The following is a 24,997-nucleotide window of genomic DNA, read 5'->3' on the forward strand; positions in this document are numbered from 1 at the left end:
ACACTGCCATTTATCATTGCAACAAAAAAAATAAAACAGCTAGGAATAAACCTATGTAGGAAGACAAAAGACCTGTATGCAGAAAACTATAAGACACTGATGAAAGAAATTAAAGATGATACAAACAGATGGAGAGATATACCATGTTCTTGGATTGGAAGAATCAATATTGTGAAAATGACTCTACTACCCAAAGCAATCTACAGATCCAATGCAATCCCTATCAAATTACCAATGGCATTTTTTACGGAACTAGAACAAAGTATCTTAAAATTTGTATGAAGACACAAAAGACCCTGTATAGCCAAAGCAGTCTGGAGGGAAAAAAACGGACCTGGAGGAATGAGACTTCCTGACTTCAGCTATAAAGCCACAGTAATCAAGACAATACAGTACTAGAACTTCTGCTGCCAGTGTCCTCGTCCTCATGATGAGACACAGCCCCACCCCCCACCCCCGCCTCTGTAGGAGACCCTCCAACACTAGCAGGTCCTCATAGTGTGGGAACAAGGCTGGCCTGGCAGTTTCCAGAAACTACACATGACAGCACACACTCCCCAGGGGACACGTCTCCTCCTCTGACCTATAGTCGCATTGGAGCAGCAACTCCTTGCCAGAGTTGAGGCACTTCATCTCTCATTGCTGATCCTGTCTTCACAGCATCGTGCTGATGACCATGCATGGCTTAAAGCCGTGTGGATGACAGGTTCTTGGTGCTCCAGCCAGGCATCAGCACAGGGCCTCTGAGGTGGGAGAGCCAAGTTCAGGACACTGGTCCATAAGAGACCTCCCAGCTCCACGTAACATCAAATGGTGAAAATCTCCCAGATATATTGAGCTCCACTCAATGACCAGCAAGCTACAGTGCTAGACACCCTATGCCAAACAACTAGCAAGACAGGAACACAACCCCATCCATTAGCACAGAGGCTGCATAAAATTATAATAAGGCCACAGACACCCCCAAACACACCACCAGATGTGGACCTGCCCACCAGAAATACAAGATCCAGCCTCATCCACCAGAACAAAGGCACTAGTCCCCTCCACCAGGAAGCCTACACAACACACTGAACCAACCTTAGCCACTGGGGACAGACACAAAAAACAATGGAAACTATGAACTTGCAGCCTGCGAAAAGGAGACCCCAAACACAGTAAGTTAAGCAAAATAAGAAGACAGAGAAACACACAGCAGATGAAGGAGCAAGGCAAAAACCCACCAGACCTAACAAATGAAGAGGAAATAGGCAGTCTACCTGAAAATGAATTCAGAATAATGATAGTAAAGATGATCCAAAATCTTGGAAATAGAATGGAGAAAATACAAGAAATGTTTAACAAGGACCTAGAAGAAATAAGAGCAAACAAACAGAGATGAACAACACAATAAATGAAATTAAAAATTCTCTAGAAGGGATCAATAGCAGAATAACTGAGGCAGAAGAAGGGATAAGTGACCTGGAAGATAAAATGGTAGAAATAACTACTGCAGAGCAAAATAAAGAAAAAAGAATGAAAAGAATTGAGGACAGTCTCAGAGACCTCTGGGACAACATTAAATGCAGCAACATTTGAATTATAGGGGTCCCAGAAGAAGAAGAGAAAAAGAAAGGGACTGAGAAAATATTTGAAGAGATTATAGTTGAAAACTTCCCGAATATGGGAAAGGAAATAGTTAATCAAGTCCAGGAAGCACAGAGAGTCCCATACAGGATAAATCCAAGGAGAAACACACCAAGACACATATTAATGAAACTATCAAAAATTAAATACAAAGAAAAAATATTAAAATCAGCAAGGGAAAAACAGCAAATAACACACAATGGAATCCCCATAAGGTTAACAGCTGATCTTTCAGCACAAAATCTGCAAGCCAGAAGGGAATGGCAGGACATATTTAAAGTGATGAAGGAAAAAAACCTCCAACCAAGATTACTCTACCCAGCAAGGATCTCATTCAGATTTGATGGAGAAATTAAAACCTTTACAGACAAGCAAAAGCTAAGAGAATTCAGCACCTCCAAACCACCTTTACAACAAATGCTAAAGGAACTTCTCTAGGCAAGAAACACAAGAGAGGGAAAAGACCTACAAGAACAAATCCGAAAAAATTAAGAAAATGGTAACAGGAACATAGATATTAATAATTACCTTAAACGTGAATGGATTAAATGCTCCAACCAAAAGACACAGGCTCGTTGAATGGATACAAAAACCAGACCCATATATATGCTGTCTACAAGAGACCCACCTCAGGCCTAGGGACACATACAGATTGAAAGTGAGGGGATGGAAAAAGATATTCTATGCAAATGGAAATCAAAAGAAAGCTGGAGTAGAAATTCTCATATCAGACAAAATAGACTTTAAAACAAAGACTATTACAAGAGACAAAGAAGGACACTACATAATGATCAAGGGATCAAGGCAAGAAGAGGATATAACAATTGTAAATATTTATGCACCCAACATAGGAGCACCTCAATACATAAGGCAAATACTAACAGCCATAAAAGGGGAAATCGACAGTAACACAATCATGGTAGGGGACTTTAACACCTCACTTTCACCAATAGACAGATCATTCAAAATGAAAATAAATAAGGAAATACAAGCTTTAAGTGATACATTAAACAAGATGTACTTAATTGATATCTATAGGACATTCCATCCAAAAACAACAGAATACACATTCTTCCCAAGTGCTCATGGAACATTCTCCAGGATAGATCATATCTTGGGTCACAAATCAAGCCTTGGTAAATCTAAGAAAATTGAAATCATATCAAGTATCTTTTCTGACCACAGTGCTATGAGACTAGATATCAATTCCAGGAAAAATCTGTAAAAAATACAAACTCACGGAGGCTAAACAATACACTACTTAACAACCAAGAGATCACTGAAGAAATCAAAAAGGAAATAAAAAATACCTAGAAACAAATGATAATGAAAACATGACAACCCAAAACTTATGGGATGCAGCAAAAGCAGTTCAAAGAGGGAAATTTATAGCAATACAATCCTACCTTAAGAAACAAGAAAACTCTCAAATAAACAATCTAACCTTACACCTAAAGCAAATAGAGAAAGAAGAACAGAAAAACCCCAAAGTTAGCAGAAGGAAAGAAATTGTTAAAATAAGATCAGAAATAAATGAAGGAAACGATAGCAAAGATCAATAAAACTAAAACCTGGTTCTTTGAGAAGATAAACAAAATTGATAAACTATTGGCCAGACTCACCAAGAAAAAAAGGGAGAAGACTCAAATCAGTAGAATTAAAAATGAAAAAGGAGAAGTAACAACTGACACCACAAATACAAAGGATCATGAAAGATTACGACAAGCAACGATATGCCAATAAAATGGACAATCTGGAAGAAATGGACAAATTCTTAGAAGTGCACAATCTTCTGAGACTGAACCAGGAAGAAATAGAAAATAAGAACAGACCAATCACAAGCACTGAAATTGAAACTGTAATTAAAAATCTTCCAACAAACCCAGGACCAGATGGCTTCACAGGCGAATTCTATCAAACATTTAGAGAAGAGCTAACACCTATCCTTCTCAAACTCTTCCAAAATATAGCAGAGGGAGGAACACTCCCACACTCATTCTATGAGGCCATCATCACCCTGATACCAAAACCAGACAAAGATGTCACAAAAAAAGAAAACTGCAGACCAATATCACTGATGAACACAGATGCAAAAATCCTCAACAAAATACTAGCAAACAGAATCCAACAGCACATTAAAAGGATCATATGCCATGATCAAGTGGGGTTTCTCCCAGGAATGCAAGGATTCTTCAGTATATGCAGATCAATCAATGTGATACACCGTATTAACAAACTGAAGGAGAAAAACCATATGATCATCTCAATAGATGCAGAGAAAACTTTCGACAAAATTCAACACCAGTTTACGATAAAAACCCTCCAGAAAGCAGGCAGAGAGGGAACTTTCCTCAACATAATAAAGGCCATATATGACAACCCCACAGCCAACATCATCCTCAATGGTGAAAAACTGAAACCATTTCCACTAAGATCAGGAACAAGACAAGGTTGCCCACTCTCACCACTCTTATTCAACATAGTTTTGGTATTTTTAGCCACAGCAATTAGAAAAGAAAAAGAAATAAAAGGAATCCAAGTCGGAAAAGAAGAAATAAAGCTGTCACTGTTTGCAGATGACATTATACTATACATAAAGAATCCTAAAGATGCTACCAGAAAACTACTAGAGCTAATCAATGAATTTGGTAAAGTAGCAGGATACAAAATTAATGCACAGAAATCTCTTGCATTCCTATACACTAATGATGAAAAACCTGAAAGAGAAATTAAGGAAACACTGCCATTTACCATGCAACATAAAGAATAAAATATCTAGGAATAAACCTACCTAAGGACACAAAAGACCTGTATGCAAAAAATTATGACACTGATGAAAGAAATTAAAGATGATACAAACAGATGGAGAGATATACCATGTTCTTGGATTGGAAGAATCAACATTGTGAAAATGACTCTACTACCCAAAGCAATCTACAGATTCAATGCTATCCCTATCAAACTACGAATGGCATTTCTCACAGAACTAGAATAAAAATTTCACAATTTGTATGGAAACACAAAAGACCCCGAATAGCCAAAGCAATCTTGAGAAAGAGAAACGGAGCTGGAGGAATCAGGCTCCTTGACTTCAGACTATACTACAAAGTGACAGTAATCAAGACAGTATGGTACTGGCACAAAAACCGAAATATAGATCAATGGAACAGGATAGAAAGCCCAGAGATAAACCCTCGCACATATGGTGACCTTATTCTTGATAAAGGAGGCAAGATTATACAATGGAGAAAAGACAGCCTCTTCAACAAGTGGTGCTGGGAAAACTGGACAGCTAGATGTAAAAGAATGAAATTAGAACACTCTTTAACACCATACACAAAAATAAACTCAACATGGTTTAAAGAGCTAAATGTAAGTCCAGACACTATCAAACTCTTAGAGGAAAACATAGGCAGAACACTCTTTGACATAAATCACAGCAAGATCCTTTTTGACCCACCTCCTAGAGAAATGGAAATAAAAATAAACAAATGGGACCTAAAGAAACTTCAAAGCTTTTGCACCGCAAAGGAAACCATAAACAAGACGAAAAAACAGCCCTCAGAATGGGAGAAAATATTTTCAAATGAAGCAACTGACAAAGGATTAATCTCCAAACTTTACAAGCAGGTCATGCAGCTCAATATCAAAAAAACAAACAACCAAATCCAAAAATGGGTAGAAGAGCTAAACAGACATTTCTCCAAAGAAGATATACAGTGTGCAAACAAACATGAAAGGATGCTCAACATCACTAATCATTAGAGAGATGCAAATCATAACTACAATGAGGTATCACCTCACACCAGTCAGAATGGCCATCATCAAAAAATGTACAAACAGGGCGCAGTGGTTGAGAGTCCTCCTGCTGATGCAGGGGTCACGGGTTTGTGCCCCGGTCCGGGAAGATCCCACATGCCATGGAGCAGCTGGGCCCGTGAGCCATGGCTACTGAGCCTGCGCGTCCAGAGCCTGTGCTCTGCAATGGGGGAGACCACAACAGTAAGAGGCCTGCGTACTACAAAAAAAAAAATAAAAAGAAAAGAAAAGAAAAAAATCTACAAACAATAAATTCTGGAGAGGATGTGGAGACAAGGGAACCCTCTTGCACTGTTGGTGGGAATGTAAATTAATTCAGCCACTATGGAGAACAGTATGGAGGTTCCTTAAAAAACTAAAACTAGAAGTACCATATGATCCAGCAATCCCACTACTGGGCATATACCCTGAGAAAACCATAATTCAAAAAGACACATGCACCCCAATGTTCATTGCAGCTGTATTTACTATCTAGGACATGGAAGCAACCTTAATGTCCATTGATAGATGAATGGATAAAGAAGATGTGGCACATATATACAATGGAATATTACTCAGCCATAAAAAGAAATGAAATTGAGTTATTTGTAGTGAGGTGCATGGACCTAGAGTCTGTCATACAGAGTGAAGTAAGTCAGAAAGAGAAAAACAAATACCATATGCTAACACATATATATGGAATCTAAAAAAAAAAAAAAATAAAGTGGTCATGAAAAGCCTAGGGGCAAGATGGGAACAAAGACACAGACCTCCCAGAGAATGGACTTGAGGATATGGGGAGGGGGAAGGGTAAGGTGGGACAAAGTGAGAGAGTAGCATGGACATATATATACTACCAAACATAAAATAGATAGTCAGCGGGAAACAGCCACATAGCAAAGGGAGATCAGCTTGGTGCTTTGTGACCACCTAGAAGGGGGGGATAGGGAGGGTGGGAGGGACGGTGATGCAAGACAGAAGAGATATGGGGACATATGTATATGTAAAACTGATTCACTTTGTTATAAAGTAGAAACTAACACACCACTGTTAAGCAATTATACTCCAATAAAGATGTTTAAAAAGCAAAAAAAAAAGACAATATGGTACTGGCACAAAAACAGAAACATAGATCAATGGAACAAGATAGAAAGCCCAGAGATAAATCCAGGCACCTATGGTCAAGTAATCTATGATAAAGGAGGCAAGGATATACAATGGAGAAAAGACAGCCTCTTCAATAAATGGTGCTGGGAAAACTGGACAGCTACATGTAGAAGAATGGCATTAGAATACTCCCTAACACCATACACAAAAATAAACTCAAAATGGATTCAAGACCTAAATGTAAGACTGGACACTATAAAACTTTTAGAGGAAAACATAGGAAGAACACTCTTTGACATAAATCACAGCAAGATCTCTTTTGATCCACCTCCTAGAGTAATAGATATAAAAACAAAAATAAACAAATAGGACCTAATGACACTTCAAAGCTTTTGCACAGCAAAGGAAACCATAAACAAGACGAAAATACAACCCTCAGAATGGGAGAAAATATTTGCGAACAAATCAACAGACAAAGGATTAATCTCCAAAATATATAAACAACTCATGCAGCTCAATATTAAAAATCTAAACAACCCAATCCAAAAATGGGCAGAAGACCTAAATAGACATTTCTCCAAAGAAGACATACAAATGGCCAAGAAGCACATGAAAAGCTGCTCAACATCACTAATTATTAGAGAAATGCAAATCACAACTACAATGAGGTATCACCTCACACCAGTTAGAATGGGCATCATCAGAAAATCTACAAACAACAAATGCTGGAGAGGGTGCGGAGAAAAGGGAACCCTCCTGCACTGTTGGTGGGAATGTAAATTGATACAGCCACTATGGAGAACAGTATGGAGGTTCCTTTAAAAACTAAAAATAGAATTACCATATGATCCAGCCATCCCACTACTGGGCATATACCCAGAGAAAACCATAATTCAAAAAGACACATGCACCTCAATGTTCACTGCAGCACTATTTACAATAGCCAGGTCATGGAAGCAACCTAAATGCCCATCAACAGATGAATGGATAAAGAAGATGTGGTACATATATACAATGGAATATTACTCAGCCATAAAAAGGAACGAAGTTGGGTCATTTGTAGAGACGTGGATGGATCTAGAGACTGTCATACAGAGTGAAGGAAGTCAGAAAGAAAAACAAACATCGTATATTAATGCATATATGTGAAACCTAGAAAAATGGTACAGATGAACCGGTTTGCAGGGCAGAAATTGAAACACAGATGTAGAGAACAAACATATGGACACCAAGCGGGGAATGCCGCAGGGGGGTGGGGGTGGGGTCGGGGTGGGATGAATTGGGCGATTGGGATTGATTGACATGTATACACTGATGTGTATAAAATTGATGACTAATAAGAACCTGTTGTATAAAAAAAAAGAAATGCTCACCTTATAACTTATGACATTATACCTTTATTTTATGTGGTTTTCCATTTTATATATTTTTTTTTCTTTTTTTTTTTTTGGCTGCATTGGGTCTTCGTTGCTGCATGCAGCCTTTCTCTAGTTGTGGCGAGCAGGGGTTACTCTTCGTTGTGGTGCACAGGCTTCTCATTGCGGTGGCATCTCTTGTTGCAGAGCACCAGCTCTAGATGAGCAGGCTTCAGTAGTTGCAGCACGTGGGCTCAGTAGTTGTGGCTCACAGGCCCTAGAGCAAGCAGGCTTCAGTAGTTGTGGTGCACAGGCTCAGTAGTTGTGGCTTGCAGGCTCTAGAGTGCAGGCTCAGTATTTGTGGCTCACGGGCTTAGTTGCTCTGAGGCATGTGGGATCCTCCCGGACCAAGGATCGAACCCATGTCCTCTGCACTGGCAGGTGGATTCTTACCTGCTGCACCACCAGGGAAGTCCCATTGTTTTATAATTTTTTAAAAGCAGGGGAGAGGAGACAGAGAGAGAGAGAGAGAGAGAGAATTGTATGGCCTTCCCCCTCTCCCAGAATTTCCATTCATTGCAAGGATGGTCTCAGGCATTTGGAGGTCCTGAACGCTATCTGGAGGCTTCTGAGAACAGTTCAGTATTTGCAGGATATTTTTAATATGGAGTACATTGTATTGCATTCCTTATATTAAAAAGTGGTGATTCCACGTATGGTGAGTTACGAAGAAAATGGCAACCAAGGCCTCTACTCTGCCTCTTACGGACAGCATTGCTTGGTGGCCATGTGAAGAATGCAAGTTCTGAGACGTCACACTTTTTTCTCAGTCCTCTTTGTCTTCCTCACACCCAGATCACAAGAGCTGTTTGCTAACTGAATAAATGACAAAATGTCAGAGCTAGAAAGGACCTCAGAATTTACCCAACCCAGTTGTTATTAAAATGTGTCCCCCATCCCATCCCCGAGACCCACCTGCATCAGCACCTCTGGGGGCTTATTTAGAATGCAGACCCAGGTCCACTCCAGACTTGCTGAAGGAGAGCTGGGCTCCACTTAACCCAAGCTCCCTAGCGACTCTGACACTTAGTGAGATGGGACACTGATGGGTCTAATCCAGCTCTTGTTTATCAGGGGAGAAAACAGGATCTCAGAGATGAGGAGTAGCTTGCCAGATTGTTGTGCAGCAAATTGGCACCAAACCAGGACTAGATCCCTCATCTGCTCTCATCTCAGGTCATTCACTCGTTCCCTCCCTCCCTCAAACGTATAAGGCCCAGGAGGTACAATTTTGAGTGAAACAGACCTAGTCCCCTGCCTTTATGGTGCTTACCACCTAAAAGGTGAAACCAACATTAATTTTCAAACTTCACATGATATGTAATTACAGACCATGATGTGTTCAGAGAGAAAAGAGCAGAGGCATGTCTCCCTGTCCAGGTGGCCAGGGCTGACTCCAGGAGGTGATGACACTGAGATGTGAGGGGGAAGCAGAGGGGATGGGAAGCCTTCCAAGTAGAGGGGAAAGTTCTGAGGTCAGAGGGAATTAGGCTCAGTGGAGCAATTCAGAGAAACCCAGGGTAGCCGGAGGACACTTAGGGCTCAAGAGGGGTGGCATTCCTGGAATTCCCCAAGCACTCCTGGAATCGCCCAATCTGAATCTTGGATAGCAGGGCTGTGCAACCGAATCATCTTGGGAACTTAAAAAAATATTTGTCCCTGCCCCAAACCATGATTTACCAGGACTGGGGTAAATCCCAGGAATTTGTATTTTTCTTTAAAGTGCCTCCATTTATTCTGATATGCAACCAGGTTTGGGAACTTCTGGCCTAGGAGATTTGAAGAAAATGGAAACAATTGAGGTTAAGTGACACACTGGCTTTGAATTCCTTCTTAGGTCCTCAATGCGCTCATTTGTGTGCTTGCTTCATGGGTCTGGAGCACGGTTACAGCAGATAATATTGCAAAGAACCAGCTTGGGCCTTGGTACCTCGGTACATGGTCAATATAAAGTGACTATAATTAAATCCAGGCCTCTGGTTTCTAAGAGGGCTATTTTTAGAAGAAGGATTATTTTTATCACTCTGCAAAATGCTGGATTGTTTTCGGGAAGCTCTGCACTGCACACCCCCCTAAACCCAGAACAATTCTTGTCCCTTCCAGCCTCCAGCCACCCCCCACCCCCCGACTGAGAGCAGGAGATTTAGGGTCAAGGCTGTTCTAAGTCTGTACCTCACCCCCCAGCCTCAGTAATGCTCTATTCCTAGCTGGCCATATGGGTGAATAATCTTTTCCCTAAAAATAGACAGTGGGCACAGGCTCTGTCCAGATTGGATTTCACCTCTTGTTTTTAAGGCTGTCAATCTGGCAACCAGCACCGAGTTAAATTATCTTCTTGAAAATCTTAAATGATGAGAGGAAGATCTCATTGAATTCTTGGCATTGGAACAGTCATGTGGCAAAATCTCCAGATCCGAAATATTGAGCAAGAGATTTATTTGAACCTCAACTATTTATTCTTGCAAAATCAGCATAGGCTCTTCTTGCTCTTGGACTGTTTCAGCGGGAAGGCAACACCAAGACCATCTAGCACAATGAGGAGAAATGGGGGCCCAGAGTTTGCTTCCAGATTTTGTCAAAGTTACTTTCAGGTCTAATGTCTAGTACCTTCATTCTTAAAGGAGAGAACAAAATGGAGTATAAATTAAAAGGGAGACAGGGAGGATATGATGATGTGGAGAGGGAGCGGAAAGTCAAAAGGTAATGTCTAAGTTTGAGGTTTGCTCGTCACCTCTGTCTCTGGGCCACTGCTCCAGATTCTAACTGTCTAGGCATCTGTTGATGATGTAGGCTCTTCTGTGCTGCGCCCACCTTCCAGGTCAGCCCCATTCCTAAGGATATTCCTAAGTAAAGGAAGAGGTCCTTTTCTTTATTCTCGCAAACACAATTGTTACAAGATATTTGTGTTCAGCAAACTTTACTGAAGATTTAGAGTGACAAAAGAGAATTACAAGGCAGGACAGGAAAACTTTAAAACTTGACTGTCAGAGTCCACCCAGTGTCCCTAGAGACCATCAGCCATATCTAACCAAAAGGGCGCCCCCTACTGGCTCTCTCTCCTCTTGGTCCTATCCTGCTGCCATATTGCATTGTTTCTACCACCCTCCCTCCACGCCCTCAGGAGCATGATTGCCTCAAATGCTAATGGTTTCCACGTTTAACCTCAGGAGGATGCTACCTATAATTAAACAAAGTTTTTCCACCAATCCCATATGCTTGGGTTGGAGTCTTGCTTCTCTTTCTGCCCTTTGGAAACCACCTGTGGATTCCCTTTATTTCTGGGCCCACAGAACTCAGGATAGTCATATCTGACCTGCAAAGGTATGTGCCTCCTTCCCTACTCACATTCACCTCTGCCCCAGGCCTGGGAGTCAAGCAAGTCTGACTTTCTGTGGAACTGGAAACTCAACAGGAAGACTCCTCATCCCAGAACAGCTCTCTCCAAGTACCTCCATGTATTAGAAATGCCTCTAGGTATTAGAAACTAGTGTCAAACGTGAATCTCTCTTTTCAACTGACTGTGTCCTACCTGCTGGAAGGATTTTGGGGAAATGGTAATGATCAAAGGAGAAAACTAATTGTGTCCCTAATTGTGACTTTTTCCTTGCTTGCCACTCAAGTGCCATCCCTTATTTGAACTGCATCGCCTCATTTGAAGCAGTGAAGCCAGGGATTCAGGTATGAAATACTGGACTGGCCAAAAACTTCATTCGGTGTTCGATAACATTCTTGGTAAAAATGAAAAATGTGTGTTTACTTAAAACTGAACGAATTTTTTGGCCAACCCAATAGAATTAGAGAAAAGCGAGCACTAAAAACGCTCATCAATATTTATATCAAATAAATGTAATACTTTACAAACATATACACACATAACCAATCTAGGGTTCTAAATTCTCATTGACTGACCTCAGTGACTACGACAAGGTTGTGGTTACCTGGAAATGAAACTGGAGGGTGAGCCTTGAGTTGGTGTTGTGGGAGACACAGCCCATGAAATGTTAATCGGGTCTTGGAAGCCCTTGGAAGGAGGTTGGTCTCTATACCTCACTGAATAATGACTCCAGCCCTAATTCAAACACAAACAGTATGTTCTACATGTCTCTGGAGTGAACTCGAAGTTTGCTTTAACTGTATCTGTAAAGGGGAGTGTTGACTTGAAGCAGATGGGGCTCTGATTAGCCAAGGGCCATGGGGAAGTACAAAGTCCTGCTTGGTAGTAGTGGATGATAATCTTAGAGTCCGTACAACTGGCTCCAGAAAGCCAGGCCCGTCTAACCATCTCTCTGCAGCTCTGACTCTTGAGTGGGGCTTCACATGTTATCAGAGGTGCTAATGGGAGGGCAGATGCGTCCCATGGATAATTGTAATCCAGACTCCAGCAAGGCCTCCCTGTCCCTCCAGCTCAGGGTATGTCCTGCTTCTGTTTTGCTTACATCATCCAGTGCAAGGCTTAGCCCCTTCATCAATTTCTACCCTGTAAAACTGAAAACCCACTTGCACCAAGCATGCCCTGAAGTTAGCCCCTTGAGTGAATATTAAAGTGTGGGGGGCAGGAATCAACTCCCATGCCCACTCCTTCCCTCACTGTCCTCCCCTCCCCTCTCAGGAGGGGCTTAGACCCCTTCTGGTCCCTTTTACTTCAGCAACAATATTCAGTGCTTGGCCATGTCCTTGGGGCCTTACTCTCCCTCCTAAGAAGCAGAACAAACAATTTCTTTCCAAATATATAGTATTTTCTCACAGAGGAAGCCTGAGGAATAGAATTTCTCCAACTCATTACATAACCATGACTGGGAGATTTGACAAAGGCCAAAGGTTTTTTGGAAGCCCAGAGATTTGACCGATTTAATACAAAAACTGGGGGAGTGAGAAGAAGTTCATCTACCAAGAGGCCACAAAACTCAAGTTTGGACCACTGTTGATTTAAAACTGCTGATCAGAAGCTGAACTCTGCTCAATATTATGTAACAACCTAAATGGGAAAAGAATTTGAAAAAGAATAGATACATGTATATGTATAACAATCATTTTGCCGTATACCTGAAACTAACACAACATTGTTAATCAACTATACTCCAATATAAAGTAAAAAGTTGAAAAATAGGAAAAAAAGGAAGCTTGCGCTATGTTTCTGTTCAGCAGATTGCATTTTTTTTTTTTTTTTTTTTTTTTGCGGTACGCGGGCCTCTCACTGCTGTGCCTCTCCGGTTGCGGAGCACAGCCTCCGGACGCACAGGCTCCGCAGCCATGGCTCACGGGCCCAGCCGCTCCGCGGCATGTGGGATCTTCCCGGACCGGGGCACGAACCCGTGTCCCCTGCATCGGCAGGCGGACTCTCAACTACTGCGCCACCAGGGAAGCCCTATCCTCTTTTAAATTCAGAGTTTTAAAGTGCTCCCTGTCAGTGATGGGACTGAGGCCACACAGGAAGTAGTCTGTCATTTCCGATTCCCAGTGCCGTAGGAGGCACCAACAATCAACAGTTGCTCAGGATTCCCTCCTCCCTCTCCTTTGCCTGCTCCTAGCTCTCCGTGCCCTTCTCCATCATCTTTTCCTTTCAAAACCAATTAAAAGCAAGGGGAACATTTTTACCACAACAAAAACAAAGTTCACTTCTAACACTCACACTATTTCAAGCGTTTAGAGATGACTCATAAAGTGGAAAATGGGTTTGACACAGGAAGCTGAACCATTTTTAACAAAATATGGGGCAACAGGTTTGTTGTGGTGGGAGCTTTCCATTTCTCTCTCAAAGGGATCGTTATAATAATAGCTAATGCTTAAGTGATTATAATATTTACATGAATTATTTCATATAATCCTGAGGTAGGATTGCAATTATTCCCACTATACAGATGAGGAAACTGAGGCTTGGAGAGAATAGATAACTTGCTTTAAGGTTGCTCATCCAGGACACTTTCAGGGTCAGAAGTCCCACCCCGGTGGTCCAACAAGCACCCTTGGCCACAGAGCTGCACTGACATTGGATGTCGGTGTCCAAGGCACTGGCCTTCTTGTAAAGAAAGTGTAGAAGGAACTCCTTTTTCAGAGGTTATAGTCTCCAGATTTAAATTACTTTCTTGAAAGTAGTAGAGTTTTCCTTCTCCATCTTCTGCCAACACTGTTCTCCGCAGATTTAGCGGCTGCTTCCCCCTGTTGAACGTTTAACGTCACATTCTCCATCCAGCAGCCAGAATGCCCTATTCCCTACAAGTGCTTCTCCTGCAGCTGCTCTTCCCTCTGCCAGAAATGCTCTTCCCTCAGTGGTTGGCACAGTTGGCTCCTTCCCTTGTCGACTCAAATATCCCCTCTGCACAGAGACGTTTGCCTTCAATCTCCCAAACAACGATCATATTTCCCTGTTTCTTTCATGAGAAATGACCTTGCTCATGTGTTTCTCATTCACTGTTGGTCTCCCTCCACAGGAAGGCAGAGCAGGGAACAGGTCGTCTTGCCTCCACCGTCTCCTCCCAGGGCTGCACACAGTGGATACTTAATAAATATTTGTTGAATGAACAAGTGAATGAATGAATGAGTGAATACATAAATTATAATTGGTAGCCAAACCGAAAGCTGCTCTAGGAACATGGTATAGTGACTTTTCAAAAGGGACGCCCCCCTCCTTCACCTGAGCATGTTAGGAACACGCTAGGAGCATGGAGCATGTTAGGAACATGCTCAGAGCTTGAGAGATAAATGTACATATTGGTCCCATGAATGGGAAATGACTTTCACAATGAGAGTGTAACTTTACATTGAAAAATGAATCCTCGTGTTTTTCTTAGGAATTTCAGAACACAGACCTTGTCTTTTGTTAAATAGAGCTGCCAGTGTTTCTTAAGAGATCCTATAAGATGGGAGAAGGTATGAGAAATACGCAGGCGCATGGCATGATCGGATCTGGGTTTTAGGAAGCTCACCTTGGTGGGGGTGGGGCTGAGAAATTGAATAGGGGCAGACGAGAGACCAGGAGAGGGGACAGGTGGCAGATGATGGCGGTAGGCAGAAAGGCGCTACAAGGAGCTGAAGAGCAGCCGGAGACACCGAGGGAGGCAGCAGCAGAGCTTGGAGACAGACAGGACCTGGGCTTGGGGTGCGCTCTGGTTTCAGTCCTGGGCAACTGGGGCCGTGGAGGGCTTGGAGGGAGGTATTTAATTCACATATCCTGTAGACTTTCCTTTGAAGTGTCTCACACTTCCTTCTTTCTCATTCTGGAGGCAAACCACACACCCCCTCCCATCCTGAGACGCCGCCTCAGCCCTTGACACAGGCCCACCTGGTCAGACACACTTGCACCAGGCCGTTTCCAGCCCCAAAGTCAACGAGATTCTCCCTTTTCTCCATATGGGTCAGCCTCTCTGGTGCTTTGGGGTCCTCCTGGAACTGACCCTCCTGCACGCCCCATTGATTTCCTTGTACTGCTCTCCCAGGGCCTCTGCTCCACTCAAGCTGGTTTCCTCAGTCTTGGGGTGAGCTAAGTCCAGCCCAGTCTCTGTGCCTTTGCCCCTGATCCCTGTCACCTAGCACAGCCTTTCCTTCCACCTCCCATCTCAGTTCTCCAAGACCCCCGTCAAGTCCTGCTTCCACGAAGTTGCCTGCATCTCTCCCCTCATCTCCCCTTCTTGAAACATTCTTTATACCACTGTTCTGGTTTCCATCTTACTTCACTGAACTCTTTCTCTGTCCCATTTGCTGGATTATTTTTTATTTGAACTCCTAGAGGTTTACCTCCCCTTGAGAGATCAGTTCTAGATATAATCTACATACTTTCTTCGGATAATCTCATTCAATTCACAACTTTAAATACTCTTGACTTGGCAGCAACTCTCACATTTGCATCTGCAGCTCGTCTACTTTCTCCAATTCCAAATTCATGTCTATCTGCCCACTTTTCCACTTTGATATCCAGTAGGCATGCCAAATTTGACAAGTCCAAACTGAACTACTGATTCTCCCAGCCTCCCTAAAAAGGCTTCTCCTCCAGCCTATCCCATCTTGGCAAGTACCACCATCATCCACCCACTAACTTTCCCTCTCCCCTCACACCCAATCATTTAAGGATTCCTGCTGACTCAGTCTCAAGACATTTTTTTCCATCTCCACTGCTGGCACCCTAACCCGGGTCCTCACCATCACTAGCCTGGATTGCTGCAAAAGCCCTAACTGTCCTCCCAGCTTCTAGCCCCACACAGTCCATTTTCTACAGATCTTCCAGAATCATATGTACAGAAAACAAAACTGATGCCACTCCTTGGATTTAAACCACCCAAGATTTCCCATTGCACGAGGAGATTTTGTATCCTGGCCACACACCCTACATGATATGGCCTCTGTTGATGTTCTATTATTGTGGCCTTTCCTCTCTCTACTCCAGCCATGCTTGCCTTCACCTTATTCTTCCAGTGCATCAAACTTGGTCCTGACTCAGGGCCTTTGAATTTGCTTGTCCTTCTGCCTGGAACACTCTTCCTCTATATATGCCCAGGGCCTGACCTTTCTTGTCTCTCAGGCCCCAGCTTACATGTAAGTTTCTCAGAGAGATTTTCCCTGATCATCCATATAAAGGACCACCTGGCCACTAAGCACCTGATTTTATTTTCATTAAAGGACTTGTCACTTGTGATACTTTATTGTTGGTTTGCTTTTGTCTAGCCTACTCCGCTAAAATAAACATACTGAGAGGCAAGCCCTCAGTAGGTTTGAGGAGTTCACAGTCTGCTGTTCTCAATGAGGAGGCTATCCTCACTCATCTCAAGAATGTGCCAATCAACAAGACCAACAGTACGACCTCAGCCAAAATGCATGTGGCCTGAGTTAATAGCTATGAGTTCAAGATGGTGAATAATGGGTTTTGATAATAGATACACGAATGGCCTAACTTCCAGATTAAGTTTTTCTAGAGAATGGGTAAGAGGCAGACAGATCTGGGTTTTTATTTCATCAGCTGTGTGACATTTATTAAATCACTTACCTTATAAAGCCTCAGTTTATTAACGTATAAAATGGGGTTGCTGATATTAACTGTCTAATTGGATTGTGAAGATTAAATGAGACAGTGCTTGTATTTCTCTTAACACAGTAAATCCTGGGGAAACCGTTAGCAGTTAATAATATTATTATTGTATTCCTCCAAATGGAGTTGAGCCATCTCTCAAATCACTGGAGTCAAGATGGAGCTTTTTAAGAAATAATGTTAGGACAACTGGGTAGCCGTGTAGGAAAAATAATATTAGTACAATATCTTACACCACACACAAGAATAAACTCCAAATGGTTGAAAGATCTTAACATAAAAAATGAAACCATACAACTACTAGAAGAAAACATGGGTGAATTTCTCTATAATCTTGGCATAGAAGAAAAGTTATCTATGATTTAAAATCCAGAGGCAAGAAAAGATTGATAAATTTGATGACATAAAAACAAAAAAAATTTGCATGGCAAAATACCTTGTAAACAAAGTTGAAAGACAGCTAACAAACTGGGAGAAAATATTTGTGACATATAGCACAGACAAGGGATTAATATCCTTAATACGTAAATAACTCAAAAAAATTGAGGGACCAAAAACCAGAAAACTGGGAAAGGACATGAACAGATAATTCACACAAAAAAGATATAAAAGCGGTCCTCAAATGAAAAAAAAAGACTAACCTCATTCAAAATTAGAAAAATGTGAATTAAAACACAGATACCATTTCTCACTTACCAGACTAACAGAAATTGAAAGGCATGATAATACATTCTCTAGGCAAGACTGTGGGTAAACAGGAACTCATGCATGGTGGGAATGCTAATTGACATGACCCCATGGAGAGATATTAGGCAATAACTAACAGAACTACATGTGGAATTACCCTTTGACCCACTACTGGGAATCTACCATGAAGATATACCTCCAACATCATGAAAATACATATGAACAAGGTTACTCAAAATAGTATTATTTGTAATTGTAAAACATTGGAAACAACCTAAATGCCTATGTATAGGAGAGTGGTTGAATAAACTGTGGTACATCCACACAATGGAGTACTATGCAGCTATGAAAAACAAGGCAGAAAAATCTCTACAAAATGATTTGAAGTGATTCCTAAGACATACAGTTAAGGAAAAAAGCAAAGTGCCATAGAATATGTCTAGCATGAGACAGAGGGGATAGAAAAAATACACATGTATCTGCTCATTGGTGCAAAAGAAATATAGGAAGGATAAACCAGAAAGTAAAGAGATTGGTTACCTACAGGGCACGGATGGAAACTGGGGTCAAAGGAGGAAGGAAATGGGATGGGTGAGAAGGGATGAGGAAGAAGCATCACTTCTCTCAATATACTTTTTGTAGAACTTTGACTCTTAGAATCATGGAATGCTTCAAGTACCCTTCTCCTCCCCCACTTAAATCCAACCAGAATATGGGATTAACCCCAAAAGGAATACAAATAGCAACAAACAAACGTAACAATATTTCAAGTGAATATTATAATCACACTGAAGGCAATGGGGAAGGAAGGACCTTAACATGACTTCAGAAAACAGTATCCTGATGAATATGGTAGTAAGACCAAAGACAAATAGGACCTTATATAAATGCTGTAGCCTGGTTAGTAAAAGTGTGTCCCACAGCGCCATGGGTTGGCAATTCTGAAACTACTTTATGTGTACACTCGGATTGAACAAATATCTAACTCTATTGTGAATAATGAGAGCCATATTTCTCACTATCAGAGAAAAATATTACAAATAATGAAAGGGGAAAAGCTATAATGAAGTTGGTCGTGTTGGATTAGAATTGGCAGCATTAGTATGAAATCATGCTTTAAAATAAATTGGCTTTACTGAAGTGTAATTAACATACAATAACCTGTACATATTTAAAGTGTGCAATTTGGTAAATTTTGACATGTATACATCCATGAAACCACCACCACAAGCAAGATAGTGACTATATCCATTACTTCCTCCAAATTTCTTCCTACCCTTTTGTAATCCCTCCTGACCTCTCCTCCCTACCCCTACTGCACCCCCATTCATAGGCAACCACTGATCTGTTTTCTGTCACTATAGATTTGTTTTTCTAGAACTTCATATAAATAAAATCATATTCCATCTGGTTTCTTTCGCTCAGCATAATTATAACAGGTATCAAATAGTTTATTCCTTTTATTGCTGAGTAGTATTCCAGTCTCCCATGCAAAAGGCAATTATTTGTAGCATTTCCCCCCTTCTCCTTTTTTAAACCTACAAGCTCTCACTCTATGTCCCCACTCTGGCCAACACTCTCTCATAACTCAGAAATGGAAACAGTTCACAAATCTTACCTTCACAACTTGCAACTTTTAACTTTCCTTCAGCATTTGATGAACAGCGTGGCAAGAGAAGGTAAACAGATATCAAATGGTCTCTTGACCCCCTGAAGCAGGGGTGTTCTGGTAAATGTTCAACAATCAGCTATCAAAAAAAAAAAAAAAAAAGCGCTGATTTGTAGCATTTGCCATTTTCCATGGTATAAATACTCCTACCATGCAGATGTGAAGCTAAGACAGTGCCACTGATGGGGTTCTGGGAAGGGATGTATGGCACTGGCTCTGCAGGGAAGCCAGCTCCAGCACACCACTGCCCTGAGGTCTGCTAGGATCCCTTCCATCCTCTAGAGAAGGTCGGGATTTCTGCTGATGCCAGTATTGCAAGTGGAGGGGCCTGAATCTCCCATTCTCAGGGCCACCTTAGGCTCTAGGGTTCTGATTCCACACAGGCTGAACCTGCTCTTCACCACACAGAAGCAGACAAGGAAACACTCATTTCTGCAGTTTCTGCAAAGAAATCCCACTCATAAAAACAATTCTCTATCAAGGTTTCAAGCAGGTATGGGGAGCACACGGGCAGCTGCAGTTGGAGATTTTCCCTGGGCACGTGGAGTCACTTAGTCCCAGGCTCTCTCGGCATCTTGCTGACCCTCTTTCCATCCTTCTCTCTTCTCTGCCCCCTGCTTCCTACCCCACAGAAGGCAGCTGAGCCTCTGCTTTGTGTCCTAGCTGAGGCTCTGGCCCTTCTGGCCTTACTTCCCACCCAAAGTGTTTATAAAGGTAGCTAAGCAAATAAAGACATTTCGTCTCTTAAAAAAAAAAGTTGGTATCTGCTATAAAAATAAGTTTAATTCTATTAGCCCACATTTTTTGCCCTCTCTGAACCTCTGTGCTCTGATCTGCAAAATGGGTACAATAATATCTACTTATAGGGTTACAGTAAATTAGAAATGAGATTATATGCATAAAGTATAGCTCCACCCCTGCAAATAGCTGGCCTCCAATAATTCTAGTCCCCTTTGACTTCCCTTCCCTTGACTTCGAGGGTTGAATGTAACCTCCTTTTGTCCAAAGATAGATGATGGGGAAGCTGGCCTGGGCAGCCTTTCTGCTACCTGCAGGAAGCATTTCGGAGACTATAGGAAGGCCTACCAGAGCTGGAAAGCTTTTCCTTCCCAGAAGCCCGAGAGCAAAGTCAGGAGAAGAGATCAGGGCAGCTTTGTCTCTCTAAGCTTATGTGTAGTAAGAGGGCCTCAGACCCACAATACATGACAAAACGTTATTACTCATTCACTCCACAGCATTTGTGATCCCTTGCATTATCAAAGGCATGGGGATAATTGCTATTATGCACAGTCTTTTTTTTCTTTTTAAGGCACATTCTGGGCTCTACTAGCTCTCACTGAGACAGCCCACTATCCCACCTCCTACAGGGGTCAGTGAGGCACAGACTCAGGTTCAAATCCCAGCCTCACCACTTAGCAGCTGTGTTGTCAGTTCAACTTTCTGAACATCATTTCCTCACCTTCAACTGCCCTCCCACTTTCTGCAACGCTGCACGACCATTAAAAACCACACTGCACCTTTCTCTACCATCTATTTTGTTGTGAATCTTCTAGAAGTTCCTTTTAGATCCTTCCTGGATATTCCAGCCTGCTTTTGAAATTCATCTGAAGCACAGAGGCCAACCCATGACATCCAGCGAGCTGAGCAAGAAGCAAGGGAGAGTCAACAGAACACTTCTATCAGGAACGGAAGCCCCAGTGGCTTCAGAAGGATGGGCCAGCATGTGGGGCCAGTGCTGGATGTGTCATATCAGACCCTCCTGCAGCGCTGAGCAACCCTCAGTGGGTAGGGACTGTGTATTCCAGAGGCTCAGCTGAGTCCAATGCTGGGGGTAAGGGGGCCTGACACTGGGAATCCCAGCACCACTGGCCTGGCCTTTGCTGCTTAACAGACAAAGTAGGCCGTCAAAGCCAGCTCCATTTCTCAATACTATGCAATCCACTCAGAGATAGATGGGTTAGCTGGCCAGATCCAGCTTTTAGGCCACCAGTTTTCAGCATAAAGGAAACTGTTCCTCAGCACAAATCATTAAGGAACTGATAACAATCTGTTGCCAAGGTAGCTATTCTTCCAAGATGTTCAAACAGAGAAATTACTCTGATTACTCAGATAGTCAATAGTGATGTAATTTTGAACCCAGTGGTTATCTGGCATCAAGTCAAAAAAGCACAGCCAAAAGCCCATGCACATTTTTTTTTTCTTTGCTTGCAATTTTCCTAAGAGCCCAGGCATGGGAACCTTGTCCACATACCCCAGCCCTTACAGCCAGAGGCAGCAGCAGTATTTGTCATCATGCCTGGGAAAGAGAAGAGGTCCTTTGTGGAGCAACTCGAGAAGGCTCCCATACCAGTCTCCTCTTCCAGCTCTTGTCAATGCTCCCTGCAGAGGGGAGCCCAGAGAACAGCCTGTCAGCTCTTTTCAGGGCTGAGAAAGTCAGGCTTTCTGTCGCCTTGGCTGTGCTGAGGGGCTTGGATCACTGGTCGGCAGCCCAGGATTTACACAGAGAGGAGCAAAGAGGGATGGGAAACATCAGACCTTTCACTGATTGAGAATCAGGGACCCGGAGCTGGAAGAAACCTTCCAATCACCCCGCTCCCTTGACTGATGAGAAATGGAGCCCAGAGAGAGTCACACAGCTCAGCGCCGGGGGCTCCCGCCTGCCCAGAGCCAGGAGGTCTCAGTGAATCAGGCATCTAGCCCGGCGTCTCCCTTCGCTGGACAATCCACCGCATCAGCCTGGCCTCTGTCGTCCGAGCCACACTGTGATGCTCCTGACTCTGCCGTCCCCCGATAAAAGAGTGTATTCATATCCAAACTCCTTTCCCACCTCCATCCAGCCCTCCAAGCAGTCTGTCTCCAACACGGTCGCCAGCCAGTTCTTTCTAGCTCGTGTCAGTAGGGATGCAGATTCCCAGAAGAACAACTCCAAACTCTTCAGAATATCATTTCAGACCCTGTGATCATGGAAAGAGTACAGCCGGACAAGGGCTTGAAATCCAAGTCCACCACATTCTTACACTTCATATTGGTCAAGTTACTTATCTTTCTGAGCCTCAAGGACCTCATCAGTAAAATGGAGATGGTAAGATATACCAAGGAAGGTTTTAAGAACTAAATGAGAGCCTAGAGAGTGCTCGCAGCATTGTGACTCTGCCTGGTGATTGACAGCTGCTTCTCTTTGGAATCTTTTCCATCTCACCAGGCAGGCCCAGATCTCAATGGGTCCCTGCAGGACCCTTCACTTTGGCCATTACTGTCTGCTCTCTTTGGTGATCTTGCTGTAGCTGTTTTTCATTCCAAGTAAATGCAGTTCCTGAAATGTTTCCTGCACACCTACTGTGTGCAGGCCTGTGTTGAGTGCTGGGGGTGCAGCAACCACTCGGCTTCAGTTTCTGTCCCATGGATGCTCACGGCCCAATGGGAGGGCAGAGCAGCAACTCCACAGGGCAGAGAGGGTCATAGGTGACATAAAAATACGACCTGGAGAAGTCAGAGGAGGGGTTGGGTGCTTCATGGTTTGAGTGTTATCCAAATGCCTCTCCTGTTCCAGAAGGAACCTGGTTCCCCTTCCCATGCCAGAGATCCAGGCACCTGGGCTGGGAGCAAGGATTGCTCTGTCTGGCCCCGCAGCATGGAGCCCAGGCTTGACAGTGTCTGAGGGGAAGTCTGAATAGAGAACCAAAGGACCATCAGCCATGGGCTCTGCTCCCAAAACCTGCCAAGAGTCTGAGGCAGGGATTCACTTGCTTTATTGGGGGGATGCTTTCAAGACAAGGGGAGAGAGGGAGGGTAAGGCAGGCAATATAGTCTCAGCTGGCATCTCGCTTCAGCCTTCCCAGAGGGTGCTTTGGAGTAAGAATTGCAGCACAGAGTTGACTTCACCGTGAGACAAAGAGGCCACACTTTTGTACCCTGTCGCTGTCAGGCATTAGATGGGCTTGTGGGGGAGGCAGGTTGGTGGACACCCTTGGGTGAGGTGGCTTCTGCCGGGCTAAGGACAACTCTGGAGGGAAGGGGGGAAGATCTGAGCCCTCAGCAGCCCACAGCTGGAGGACGGGTGCCCTGGCCACTGCCCTGTCCAACTGGAGGTTTTAGAACAGCCAAAGAAAAGAGACCCTGAAATGCTAGTGTGTGTGTGTGTGTGTGTGTGTGTGTGAGTGAGAGAGAGAGAGAGAGAGAGAGAGAGAGAGAGAGAGCGCGAGCCAGAGAGAAGACAGTAATTCTAACAGCTAGCGTTTACTGAGCTCTCAACTGTATACTTGCGCCAAGCCTTTTATAAATATATATTTTATAACTACAACCTCATTTAATCCTCTCAAAAACCTTATTAAAATATACATTTGGGGGCTTCCCTGGTGGTGCGGTGGTTGAGAATCCGCCTGCCGATGCAGGGGACACGGGTTCGTGCCCCGGTCCGGGAAGATGCCACATGCCATGGAGCGGCTGGGGCCGTGAGCCATGGCCGCTGAGCCTGCGTGTCCGGAGCCTATGCTCCGCAATGGGAGAGGCCACAACAGTGAGAGGCCTGCATACCACAAAATAAAAAAATAAAATAAAAAATAAAATAAAATATACATTTTGTATATAAGGAAACTGAGGCTCAGAGAGGTTAAGTCAGTTGTCTAAGGGCACACAGAAAGGCCAGTGCTGGGAGTTGAACTTAGATCTGGATTACTCTACAAATCAAGCTCTCAACCCCTGCCACACTGCCTACTAAGGCTGCCAGGCCTATTTGGACAGGCAGCTTTCAAAAGGGGGCTTGGGTGGTAACACAGATGAACAGAGGCCTCAAGCAACCTTTCCAGGTTCCAAAGCTGGAGTCATTCTGACTCTCCTTGCTCTCTCTTTCCTCCCAGCCATCCATGGCCAAGTCTTGCCTCATGGACCCCTTCACCCTCCCCGTCATCTGTCCCTTTTCTCTGTCCCTGGTCCACAGTAGCTCAGGTCCCGTTCCCCTCCTAGCTAGTGCCGGACTGGCCTCTCCTACTGGGTCTCTCCTCCCGGCTCATCTCTCTCCCTCCCAGCCATGTGCACAGCCCCGCCAAACTCATCTCGAAAACCCAGCTCCAATCATGTCAATTCCTTGATAAGACCTTTCACTAACCCCCATCACCCGCTGCAGTAAGCACACTCACCTCAGCCTGGCATTCAAGGTCTCCAAGATGTGGCCCCAGATGTAACCCCAGCCTCATCTCTGCTGCAGGCAAATAGGTGATTTCCCGCCATCTCTGCAGGCTCCTGTCTCTATGGGCTGCTCTCGCTCTGCTCTCACTGTGATGCGGCCGCTCCCAGGACATTTGCCTGTTGAAATCTGACCATTTTAGAATTAAATGAGACTTTAGAAATTAAGATAAAAGTCTAATTTTCCAGGTGAGAAAAATGAGACTCAAAAATATATATTGGGGTTTCCCTGGTGGCGCAGTGGTTGAGAGTCCGCCTGCCGATGCAGGGGACACGGGTTCGTGCCCCGGTCTGGAAAGATCCCACATGCCGCGGAGCGGCTGGGCCCGTGAGCCATGGCCGCTGAGCCTGCGCGTCCGGAGCCTGCGCTCTGCAACGGGAGAGGCCGCGACAGTGAGAGGCTCGCGTACCACACACACACACAAAATATAGATAGATAGATAGATAGATAGATAGATAGATAGATAGATAGATAGATAGATAGATACATGACGACAG

The 24,997-nt window shown here is 43.5% G+C and overlaps 1 protein-coding gene across 1 annotated transcript in view; it reads right to left on the minus strand.

Annotated features, from left to right (window-relative positions):
- LOC131762256 (serine/threonine-protein kinase MARK2-like) overlaps positions 1-24,997 on the minus strand; it is a 120,785-nt gene that overhangs the window by 71,542 nt on the left and 24,246 nt on the right. Inside the window, exons 3-5 of the mRNA XM_067042345.1 lie at positions 24,454-24,629; positions 22,146-22,272; positions 19,268-19,397 (exon numbers count right to left, since the gene is read on the minus strand). Coding sequence (XP_066898446.1) covers positions 19,268-19,397; positions 22,146-22,151 — 136 coding nt within the window. The 5' untranslated portion in view covers positions 22,152-22,272; positions 24,454-24,629. The remainder of the gene's footprint in view (positions 1-19,267; positions 19,398-22,145; positions 22,273-24,453; positions 24,630-24,997) is intronic.

Source organism: Kogia breviceps, chromosome 9, assembly GCF_026419965.1.
Source record: "Kogia breviceps isolate mKogBre1 chromosome 9, mKogBre1 haplotype 1, whole genome shotgun sequence".
In the NCBI taxonomy this organism is placed as follows: domain Eukaryota; kingdom Metazoa; phylum Chordata; class Mammalia; order Artiodactyla; family Physeteridae; genus Kogia; species Kogia breviceps.